The sequence below is a fragment of the Ascidiella aspersa genome, chromosome 5, assembly GCF_963924565.1.
Source record: "Ascidiella aspersa chromosome 5, kaAscAspe10.2, whole genome shotgun sequence".
Lineage (NCBI taxonomy): Eukaryota > Metazoa > Chordata > Ascidiacea > Phlebobranchia > Ascidiidae > Ascidiella > Ascidiella aspersa.
In genome coordinates, this window is record NC_139451.1 from 32,395,173 (window position 1) to 32,407,862 (window position 12,690).

At 35.2% G+C, this 12,690-nt stretch overlaps 1 protein-coding gene across 1 annotated transcript; it reads right to left on the minus strand.

Moving 5' to 3' along the window:
* Nucleotides 1–4,774: 4,774 nt before the first annotated feature.
* Nucleotides 4,775–11,487, minus strand: LOC146146390 (uncharacterized). The gene is made up of 4 exons (XM_083390745.1): nt 11,290–11,487; nt 7,279–7,483; nt 5,844–5,917; nt 4,775–4,882 (listed from the first exon to the last, which is right to left on the minus strand). The coding sequence occupies exons 1-4, from the start codon at nt 11,434–11,436 to the stop codon at nt 4,775–4,777; spliced, it is 534 nt and encodes a 177-aa protein (XP_083246871.1). The 5' UTR covers nt 11,437–11,487.
* Nucleotides 11,488–12,690: the final 1,203 nt, after the last annotated feature.

Consider the following 12,690-nt stretch of genomic DNA (forward strand, 5'->3'; position numbering starts at 1 on the left):
TTCGAAAGATGAACTTAATATATCGATATTTGAGCACACGAAGTCCTGTAAATCAGCGATTCATTCATTAAACATTATCCATTTTTATACTGTTATCATATATAGTCAAAAAGGTTGATCTTGTATTTATGTTTTGCCGAGATCATCCCGCTTTAGCTAACAGTATCCAAGTGACGTATTAAGGGAGGAAATGCGTCCAATTTAGTGAGGATTTACGTGAAGTGACCTTCAAATGTCAATTAGTGTGCGTTGATTGAATTAAAAAAACCTAACACAAACAAAACAGGAAAAAAAGAAAAAAAATTCTTCAAATTTGAGAATATTTCGGATACAATACGTGCATATGGCCAAGATTTGAATTCGCACTGTTTAATGCTTTTTTTAATGTTTTTGGCTTTAAAACTTTAGCAAAGAGACTTGGTTCGCCAAAGCTTTGTTGGTTATGGAAAATAAATAAAGAGTTGATCGAAACGTTCAAAATGCTACCTACTTCTGTATGGGCTTTGATATTCTTACTACGTCTTTGTTGTTATGTTTACGCTTTGGTTTTGGGTGGCCACGAAAAATGGTTGAGAAACACTGGTGAAGTTCAAGGACATCAAAGGGAAGCATTCAGCTCACAATTTTACCGCGTAATATCTCCGGAAGTAAACAAGATATCGATCAGAAATTTTTACTTATTACTCAAAGCAACCTAAGCTAGCCAGCAATCAGACTTTTTTTTAACAAAAAACATTAAAATATTAATATTCATATTTATGAATATTAATCATATTCAACCTTAAAATTAAACATGCCCCAAGTGACTTACATGGGGTGATAGCTACGAGTCTACTCTACAAACAGTGCCAAGACACGACCGCTATAGTTATTCGGAAATAGGTTATTAATATCCGCACATGACCAAAAAACAGCCCGAAATTGCCAGAAAGGGGCCGCGCGAACATGTTTCTTCGTTTACGGCAAAAGTGTCGCAATTCCTCTCCCATATTTGAAATCGACCACCTGGAAAAATACACCGTCACAGATCGCATGATTCAGCAAAAGCGGCCCGACACCGCTAGATTAGAACAAACAAACAAATGACGCAACCCGCTTGAAACTTGATACTTCTCGCCGGCTGTGGTTTTAGTTTACGGGGGAAAAATTCGCACAGTCACAATGACGACGGGAATGAAACAGAAAACAAAGCGAAAACCAGGAAACTCGAAGAAAGAAGCGACCGCCAACTGATAAGGCCTTAAATAACAGACGTAACCGACCATTGACTCTGATAATTAATAATGTATGGCGGGTTGGCGGTTATTCGGGCAAACTGCGGCCTTTTTGTGACACGACCACATAATAAGCCGATATAGTGTTGGTACTTGTATTTTAACGTTTTTTTATTTATTAATGATGTGTAATTGTGTCACGACATTATCTATTCATCAGTCATAAGACTGCCACCTGATTGTCGTTTAATAAAATACAGCATAAAGGTTATCGATTTTCAACAACGAAATCACTCTGATAACAAATAATGTATGGCGGCTATTCGTTATGGTTTGCGCAATTTTGGGTTGTTTTCACCAAAATAAGGCCAGCTGGTCGAGTTTGGCCATGTGACAACATGCTATGCTTTCCTAATACGGGGTTATGACTCGCTTTAAAAGGTTGGCTATTGTTGATAGAAATTAATCGCGCAAAGAGATGAAACCGCCCTGTTGTTAACCGAAAATCATGTTGTTGTCATTAAATTTTAATGTATATTATCAGGAAGAGTTTGCAATGTTTGTTTTTATGATCAATGGTGAATATAACTTAATAGTTCTACAACCATCTAAGAAAGACACTTGCCATTCGTGCTTACTTAAAGTTTTATAATAATAACAAGATAAATTTGTAACGCATCCGTTTCTTTAAATACAGCTGTAGCTAGAATCGGTACAACTGCAAAACAAAAGAAAAAATAACAAATTTGACTTTTCCGTCATTTCCGTGATTTGTGGCTAGTAGTTGAAATCTGTTAAAAAGATTTTCAAATTAATCTATAGTGGTTAATTGGATGATGTAGATTTTAGTTGAGGACAAGTGATTTATTGTTTTTGTGGTGTTTCAATAAAGGAGAAGAATTTAATCAAGGAGAAGTTTTAACTATATGAGTTAAAAATTCGCACATTTTTGTGACACAATTGAACACATCAGCTTAAATATTTACAGTTTAGCTACCGGGTTGTTCGCGTTTTAAAATGAAGTCATAAAGGGATGTTAGCTATGTGATTATACAGATTGTCTTGTAAATGTACCTCCATAAAAACAAAATCAATAAAAACAGTTGTAGGTCTTTAAACAATGTTTAAACTGCTATAAAGAGAGCGCGATCAATCGTCTTAGAAAGTATTTAAAAGAGAATAAAAAGCACAAAGAATCGTCAACAGGTTTTGTGTTCAAAACGGGTCATTTATAAGAAAACTACACAAAGGGAACTATCGATTAGGTGCATACCTATAGCTTATGAGAGATCAACGTGCTGGGCAAATATTGCCTTATCCGATTGTCAAATATTGGCAAAATAGAGATTACGTTGTGCTTTATTGACGATCAGGATGCCGTTTATTGGAAAAAAAATACAAGCAGAATAAAACGTTTTTGTGCTGGCAATAAATAAACCGATCGACGTTCCAACAAAACTGTTTCAATGGAATGAACAGAGTTCCAACCTGGGAACAATATGGAGCGCAAACCGCTACAAGAGTAATTACTGTTCAGGCGATTTGCATTTATCCAAATTAGGGCTAGAAAGAATTAACTCACGAAAAAGTAACTTGTCATAGGAAATACATTTAATAAATAAACAAAATAATCTTAATAAAACACGCGAACTATTCAAGCTGTATAGCGAGTTCTTTGAAGGCCTCATAAAAAACTGAACAAACGATTTTTTATTTAGGTGAATAATGAACAGACAATCTTTATATTGACTACATTTAATACCTGGATAGACACGCGACCTAATACAATCAGAGACGAATAATTTTTTTATTTAAATGAATAATAAGCAGACAATTTCTGTATTGACTATACATTTATGCATTCCAACAATTTCGCTTTTCCGGTTGCATTTTTCGTCTTTTTATAAAAACGAAATAAATGTAGCGACTTAAGACTAACGCATGAAAAAACTTCCTTAAATCTTAACACCGTGACCATTAAAAGAAACTTCATAATTATAAAGCCAAGTTATAGAAACAACCTTTTGTGAGAAAGAAAGGAAACCTTTTTTTCTGTTTTTGCCAATCAAAGGAAAAAAAGACATTCCCAAGGTAAGAATAATTATTATCCGTGACAGACCTCTATCAAAAATAAGGCAAGAAAAATAATTCACGCCTGGTTATACACACGCCCCCAACTAAAGGGATTATTAAATAATTTAAAATACAACAAACTTATCAACAATAGTTGTCGGTTTGTGTATAAGAAAAGTCAAAAACCAATATGCTGAAGTTCCCCAAGCACAAGCAAGTTAATATATATATATATGTATATGTCAAGAACTACAGGCCGTAGGCAACGCACAACATTAGTTACTCTCTTTATTTTCATGTTTTATCTAAAAGAATCCTGGAAACAGATGGAAACATGATCTTTGTAGCGTATGGAGCAAAGAAAAGAGCCAAACACACAACAATATGTCTGTAAATACGGCGCAAACCTTTTAAAAAGCATACTGTTTAAAAGGCTATTAAAAATCGATTCTCCAGATAACGACCCCCTGTGCTGCTGGGATAGATAAACAATCCAATGAGCGATTAGCCACCGTCACAGAAGGCCCGGTTTATTTGCACAACGACGCGGGCGGAGATTTTTCGATAAGGCGGGGACTAAACGATAGAACAGGAAGGGCAAAAATGTTTGATGATTGCTTTAAGATTGAGTGTTTCTCTCGAGTGGTTAACAGACGGGTGGCGACTGGCGGTTAGGGTTTTGGAGAATGACGAATTCGACTCTATCTGTGTGGTTGTTTGCTCACTGAAGCTCTCCATATGCCGGGTTTGAGATAAATTTATAGAGAAAATGTAAACAGCAGTGTCCATGCGGAGTTTTCCGATTATATGTTTGAATAACGAACTTCTCCTATGATGAGGCAAAATCAAACTGAACCACGGCATTTTGACGCAGCGTTGTAATGACTTAAGTCAATGACTTGACGTCAGTGCACTTTAGTCACAGTTTTTAAATGACTTGACTTGAGTCTTAACTATTATGGCAAACTGACTTACGTGACTTAAGTCTTTTGGGCAAATGACTTTGGTTAAAATTAGGTGTTTTCATTAAGCATTTTTCATTGGACTATTTATCCTAATTTTTGCACATAAAACTATTTGCTCGCCCTCTATTGTCTTTTTGCTATTTTTTACTTAAGGTATTGCTCATAATCGGACGAGTATACCCAATTTTAATATCTTTTTTAATAGCTTTTCTGACAAGGGCTTGACTTTGAATTGACTTGCTTTAATTATGACTGGACTTGGACTTGGCTTGTTATTTATTTGAAAAAAAAAATTAACATTAACTTAAGTTACTTTACAATGACTTGACTTAGACTAAAGTTATTTTACAAATGACTTGAGTGGAAGTTTACTACACTGCATTGACGGCCTTCAGTTAAAATGGATGCGCAAGTTCGTTAACCTTAACCGTAACGCGAGTTTGTCGCGCTTGATCGCAACGAACACAGGGAGAAAAGGCGGGCATCAACATTTCTAGTTTCCCATTACCCGGATCGCAAGGCCTAGCTTCCGTTGCAATGACTCAGGTGTTTTGCGCTGGTGAGTACAAGCAGCATGGAGTCAGACTCAACCATAGACTGAATGACGAACTTCTCCAATTTAACATGCAACTAAAGTGGAATGTTGTGGGATGTTTTTAAAATGGTACAACTAAATAATCGACTATAGTACACAACACTTGGCTAAGCATGTCATACATCTTTAAAGTAACGAAAACCTTTGACATTTGTCAATTGACAATAACTCTCAGACGTAAAACTTTAGGTTATAGCAGCAATTGTTTAGACTTGCTTGATAGCGTGATATTTTATGAAACTCCCAAAATAAACCATCTCTATTGTTAGTTTAACTTAGGTCAACGGCCGACCAACGGGTCTATCCTGATAAAACTAATAAATTTTGAGGATTTTAGCAGCATATTTTAACAATTGAAAAGTTAAGTAAAATGAAAAGCACTTTAGGACGGGAATACATTTTTTCTTTAGAATAATTTTTTTCGTATCGAGAGTGAAGTATTCTTGATTAAACTTTAAAGTGTCTGCTTTGGGGCAATTAATACACTGCACAACAAACCTTACTATTTTGCAAATACGTCAGACACTAATTTTTAAACATTTTCTACTGACAACGATTTATATTTGGTAAAAACTGTGTGCTAAGCCATAGGGCTACATAACTGAAGTCATTTTGTCCCTGAAATCAATTAGTTGTCGGAAAACCTAAATCGTTTTACTAGAAATAACTGAGATTTATAACCATAACACTTAAATAAAAATATATATTAAATCCTAACAAAAACATAGTTTTTAATCGTTTTGTTAGATTTAAAGGTCGACCTCATTCCCACGCAGCTAAACGCAGTCCTTAAGATTATCAAGAAAATGCTTTCTTTCAATCCAACTGACCGATGTACAGCTTACACGAAAGAAGTTGTTCTTTAAACCTCTTTATACTTCGGTAAACAGTTTTGACTCGAATACGAGTGTTTTGTGTTTCCAAACAAAAACTCGATAGTCTTGTATTAAGAACATTTTTTTCGTCAAGTTGTTTTGCTGTTAGTAATCTAATTACCTTGAATGTATAGTCAGGTCCGTCCGTGATGAGACAGCGATCATCTGGCTCTGCATTGTCCGCTTCCAAATCCTCTGTAAAAATAAAGGTTCAGGTCATGAGAACACCTTTCCAAAGAGCCCGGAATTGTAGGAAAAATTATTGTATTTCTTGGCAATCGTATTTTCTTTTACACGTCATTAAACGGGGTAGATTTGACTTGAATTATGGTGTTGTCTATGTCTTGTAAAACTAACAATATCTGAGGCTTGTATTAAGTTTTCTAAAGCTTTTAATCTTGCAATTTTTGGCATTTTTATATATATATATAAACATATATATATCTAAGGATTGTATTAAGATTTTAACGCTTTTAATCTTGCGATTTTTGGAGAATTATATATATATACAGTATATATATATTGAATTTACCAAAACGGGACCTATTCTATTTTGGGGGTCGTTGCACCACTGGATTATTTGAGCAACACATGTTTCGCGTCTCTGCATCGGCTATATCATTTGGAATTCACAACAAAAGCTAACAGTGTTTATAACATCAAAAAGTACAAACCAAAAAACAGGTAAACTTAGAATTAATCATATTTAATAAAGGAAGTTTGTAATTCATCTGGAATTTGCTAAGTTAACCTACAATATGCATGCCCACTTGATGAAACACCTTCTAAATAACGTCTTAAAGGCAACACTCAAGCCGATAACAAAAAACGACTATCTATATAGAGTTTTTGTTTTGTTGAAACAATAAAATACATACTGTAGATTAGTCAGCCTTAAAAAATTCCACTTCAGAAATGTTATCTATAAAGTGGTGCGCAAATGTCTTAAAAGAAATACTTAAGGCGATAACGGAAGCTACTATAAGTAAAATTGTTTCTTTTTCTGTTGAATAGGACGATGTTCTAGAATATTCCGCCTTTAAAATTCCACTTCGGGAAATTTCATATATAAAATGGTAAATGTCTACAAACAATTAAGGCGATTACGGAAAACTTCTATAAATATATTTGTTTAGTTTTTGTTGCAATATTAAAAAAAACATTAAAGTGAATTCCGCCTTTAAAATTCCACTTAAGAAATGTTATATATGAAATAGTACGTAAATATCTTAAAGGCGATACGGAAATCTACTACATAAAAAGTTTTTCTCTTAAAAGTAGAATAAAAAATGATAATTTTTCTCTTAAATAATAAAAGCGATATTGTACATTAGATAGCGTTTCAAAAAATCAACTTAAAATATGTGACATAAAATGGCGGTCCAATTGGGATTTAATTGTCGCTCACCTAGCACAAGCTTTAAAATTCCAATTATACTACTATAAATAAAGTTGTTTCGATTTCTGCTTAAACAATAAATGCGATATTGTAGATTAGTCAGCATAAAAAATTGCACTTATATGTGACATAAAATGGTGGCCGAATTGTCGCTTACCTAGCACAAGCTGTTGAACGCTCTTTGCTTTGGACGCCTTGGCCCACATCTTCTTGCGAAAACTCTTTGGAGAAGCGGATGAAAGGGACTTCCGGGATGAGATGGGGGTCACAGGAGAGGACTTCCTCGTGGAGGTTGGCGTCCCAACAACTGGACTGCTCTGCCCGGAAGATCTTCGGTTTAAAGAGACGGCGTCCTTGACGGCCTGTGGAGAACAAAACAACATCGTTGGAAAGATTAGAGCTGTGGTTCTCAAACTGGGGTCCGCGAGACAATTTTTGGGACCGCGCAGCACCTAACAAAAGGCAACTTACTTTTCCAAACTAAGCTTAACAAACACAATAATAATAATAATAACTATTCCGTACATAGGCCTAATTGTGGGACAAAAGAAAGAAAGCCAAACTCAGGCTCGACCTATTACGCAGAAAGTGCGTTACGCTAAAGTAATTGCGTCAGAAATTAGTGCAGTTCTAAGCAAAAAGGTCTTCGTGGAGAACAAAACTCCAGCGTTGGATGACTAGAGTGATTTGCGAAATTACTGAGGAGCAAATTGAGGTGAATCAGCATTTTGAATTGACTAGAGTCAATTTTACAGAGTCACCTTTTTTTAAATAATTCAGAGTCAGTTGTGCTTAGTCACTGTCCTCAAATGACGCAACTTTAGACTTTGAGAGCGCGTTTACGGAACTTCAATGGTTCAGCAAAAACGTAGGAAGTTTATTTGATTTCTGTTGAGAAATTATTTAGATCGACTTTGAGAAACATTACATGGCTTAAATAAATATGAATTCACACAAGCATCCATTAACATATAGCCTACTGTATTTTTGAGGTCATTTGTAGGAATTTTTATCTTAATTTTACCGAAAAAAAATGGAATATCGCTTAGCACAAGCATTTATTTACTTTTCTTATGATTTTTTTATTCTTTTTTTATGATTTTTAGGGTTTTTCATCTTAATTTACAAGAAAATGGAAATTCGCTTAGCACAAGTATTTATTTACTTTTATTTTTATGATTTTTAGTGTTTTTCATCTTGATTTTTTTAACTCGCTGTTGTCTTGGTCGTCATTGTGCATAGAGCGTTATTATTCTTTAACACCAAGCCAGTAATCTTAAAATACAGCTATATCAAGAATAACTGAACGCACAAAAGTGACAAAACACCTGGGTCGACAAAACTGTCCAATTAATTATCGGACTAATATAGCACACTCAAGAAAAATATAAGACATAGCAGCCAATTATAGGGGCCCGAGTGACCGTGCAAAATTATACGAAGAATTTCTCGCCTGAAAAGTGTCAAGTTACCAGCTACAGACATAGCTCGGTGGCAAAAGGGTTAACAAAGGCGAAAGACACCGATACCTACGAACCGGCTCGCAAAATATACGTGACTTTTATACTGATCGCCAAATAATTTAAATTTATATTTTAAGGACCCCGTAAAATATGAACGAATTTTTTCGTAAATTAAGTTTAACCCGATTTTGTAATAATACGCTGAATCAAGCAATTTAGAGAAACCTGCGGTAGTTACTTAAAACCATACACTGACAAGTACACAATTATAAATTTACGTAACTAAAATGAGTTTAAATTGTTTTTAAAGAGGTTGCAAATTGAATTGGGTCCATGAAATGGTGTTAACGTGGTTTTACAGACAAAATCTTTTAAGTTTGTTTTCGAATTGAAAATGCCTCATCTTGTTTATGGCGAAAGTTTATTAGTAAATGTCAACGTACCTCCATCATCTTGAATGATACAGGGACAAGCCGAATTCTGTCAGTATAGATTATTTTGTTAAGTTCTAATGCAAACAGATAAACACGAGATAACTGAAATGCATATTGGGATGTCAGCCACTCCCAAACATGGCTAACAACTTATATAAACTGATAATATTAATAATCAAATACAGCTCGTCTGGTAATTGTAATTGTTAACCAACGTTTTGGCAACCTATTAAAAAAAGCAACTACTATAGTGAGCTTTAGGAAATTCCTGCAGCTGAAAAATTGATCGAAGTTCAGTTTGTCTTATAGCATCGGACAAACACTTCGCCTGTACAAACTTTAATATTCGTATTTTATACAATAAGTTCCGAAAAATACTAGCGTGCATGGGGTGCACCTGACCGTGGCCATATAGCCACTTGGTTGGCCAAACGCAGAATAACGCGAATCTCATATTATATTTTGGATAAAGAATTTATAGTTTTTTCGACTGGGTGAATAGCCACTGATCTAATAAATGAAAAATCGCGACGTAATTTTCCATTTCGAATCTGCTATTTTATCTTCTTAAAGCTAGATCTTTAAAATATGCAGGACAAAGTTAAAACCAAAGATATTTTACTACGCGATCAATGCAAACTTTGCTGTAGAACTCGTATAAGGAACTTACTAAAGCGCTACCCCTAAAAAGCATGTTCTCCCTTAAAGTAGCTTTAGTTGTTACAAACGAAGGAACAATTTAGACACGTAAAATTTAGAAACTGGCTCCACGGCCCACTTCTATTGAGGTCCGACTAACCTATTCTCATTGCAAGGTGAAATACGAAATTAGTCACTTATGTTCTGCCATCAGACCTAAATATCCAACAATCCCGCGAAATTTACTCTACAGACCACTGACCCTCATCTATGAGTGTTTTATCTCGGTGAGGCGCTCCCCTATTTAAAGGCCAGTTGAGTCGCCTTCCCATCTGCGATTTCCTTTTACTTCCACCGATTTCAATCGCTCTCCTTATATAAACCAACACGCTGTAAGCTGCAAGCGTTAACAGGCTTGTACAAACAATGCGAAGCGAAAAGGACCGTGTGTAGGGGGGCGGGGACAACAATGGCTACAATGGGCATCTGATATCATCTGGGGGAGCGTCGTCGTTTCAAAAATGGCCCCTCAGACATGCTGGGTCAGAGGTGGTAGCCACAGCCGATGTCAAAATAGCCATTGACTGTGCTACGATATAGTATGTGTAGCACTCTTCGAACTTCTTGTCAAGAATACAGTGTTGTAAACAAGACATTTAAAAATGACTTAAGTACAAGTCAGGTCATGTATAAAATACCTTAAGTCCAAATGAATTATTTTTAAAAAACGACAGGTCAACAACCAGTCTCGTTTTTCGTGCAAAATTTAAGATAATTAGCTCAATGGTGGCAAGTAAGCCGGAAAGGTTCGCGATTTTTTATCAGACGTCTTTTGTCACCAGACCATCTCCTTGAATGTTTTCAACTAAGATTTCAAATGCACATTTCTTCACGTCATCGAATGATGACCTCAGGTTTTATAAGTTTACTTGCTTTAGTCGTACTGTGACGTAATTTTGTGAGGTCATCGCTAAAAGTTTTTTTTTTTTTTTTTATTCTTCCTGGTAAGAAATTTTGTACTTTCACCGCTGGCTGAACTGACCGGGAAATTTAACAAATCGGAATCGGAAATAATTACACGCTAACATAAAGCAAAATTTAAAAAAATTGACAAACTTGTCCAATTACTGTAGAATAACATTTTGAAACATACTTTGAATTGAGAAGGTGGAAAGACAAACATATTAAACTACTTCTTATTCTGCCAAGATAATTGGTGTCGTAAACTTATCACAATTTTGTTTGAATTGATGCTTCAGATATATCCAAATTGCACGAAATTAGGCGGCTAGAAAATTTGCAGTTAGCTCTCTATTTATACTTTCTCGTTGAATAAAACTGGAATAAAATGAAAAACTTTCGAACTTAAAGCTTGGAGATTACATGCGAGGCAAAACCATATTGTACAAATTTTCACACGATTTCATTTAAATTAAATCCAAAAATATACTAATGTCATTCGACATAAATATATCTCCTTAAAACACTAACGTTTTTCTATCCGGCATTTTACCTTACAAAAACATTTACCACAGTATGCCTTCCGCTGTTTTACTAACATCAATACAAACCAGATTTACTTTAACGCAACCCTTAACGCGTTTGCACACTATTTATTTCCACGTGTCTTACCCGAATGACCTTGAGCGAGCTGCTTGACCTTCGTATGTTGTCCTTTTCTATGAAAGGCAATGCTTCCTGATTTGAATCCGACTCCAAGATGACAGAATCACTATCTCCCTTTTCACCATTAGAGCATCTTTTCGCTTGACCTTCCATTGCAGAAGAAAGGATAAGCGTTTTTTGTTATTGTAAAACGGGGCACCTAAATGCAACCTGCGCAAAAGGATTATTATCAGTTGAGTTTGTAATCCTGAGTGAGAAAAGCCTTGTTGCTTTGCATTAAACATGACCTTGACTATAGCGGATATCGTAAGCCGATATAGGCTAGCGGGATAAAAAACACCACAGTGAAATAATTTGACGTAACGTATTGCGTCACCTGACAACGAATGAAACGTCACGTATTGCGTCACCTGACAACGAATGAAACGTCACGTATTGCGTCACCTGACAACGAATGAAACGTCACGTATTGCGTCACCTGACAACGAATGAAACGTCACGTGTTGCGTCACTAAATCTTGTAACTGCGAAATAATTACATCGAACTGCTATTTTTAAGATGTTGTAACATAAGCCAAAATGCTAATGTGTACATCTCTTCGCTGTACTCCAAAACGGAATGAATAGCCGTGAACGGATAACTTTCAATATTAAACAAAAACCAAATGAACAAAACAAAGCAGCGTACCGCGCGACAAAAACCAAAAACCATCCCCTGTGTAAACAAATTGGCCTTGAAACCTGAAAAACTACTCGATTAACTCGACTGGTTCGATTTAAAAGCCGGGCTTTAGTTATGACGTCATATTTGGCGCTGCTTACTAAAAACAAAGCGAGCTTGGCCCAGCAGGCTCAAATATAAATGGACAGGTTATAAGTGCAAGAAGTATCGATTTAACACAGGAATATAAAGGGTACAATATGCCTCGTGATTTCGTTAATATAGCCCGCATTGCTTATTGTTCTAACCAAGGATGTCCAATTGTCCGATACTTGACATTTTATTCCGCTGCTAATACCGATATACGATATTTTGAATAAGAATGATCGTGATTCCGATAGTTAAAGTGAATTTATAGCAGCGAAAAAAATGAAATTTTATTTTAGGTTTGGCGACAAAAAAGAGATTTTTTGCTAGACAAAATTCGGCATGAAAGGTGAAATATTTCAAATACTTAAATAAATTTTTTAAAAGTTAATAAATAATGATTAGTTGTAAATTGTAACTGCAGACATAATTTTGACGCAACATTTTTGGTTGAAATGGATCGCAATCCGATACTAAAGGCGTCGTTATTGTCCTCAATCAAATTACGTCATTTATGATGACTTTTTAAAGTTGTTAGTTTAATATTTGATTTAGTGTTAAGAAGTTCAATTAAGTAACAAAATAATAATAAAGTTAAT

What these genes read in the sequence shown, in the direction of transcription:
- LOC146146390 (XM_083390745.1), bottom strand. Translation starts at nt 11,436, where the DNA reads ATGGAAGGTCAAGCGAAAAGATGCTCTAATGGTGAAAAGGGAGATAGT. An exon ending in GCTCGCTCAAGGTCATTCGG is followed by an intron (nt 7,484 to 11,289) that starts GTAAGACACGTG and finishes TGTTCTCCACAG; the next exon opens with GCCGTCAAGGACGCCGTCTC. An exon ending in GACCTGACTATACATTCAAG is followed by an intron (nt 4,883 to 5,843) that starts GTAATTAGATTA and finishes ATTCCACTTTAG; the next exon opens with TTGCATGTTAAATTGGAGAA.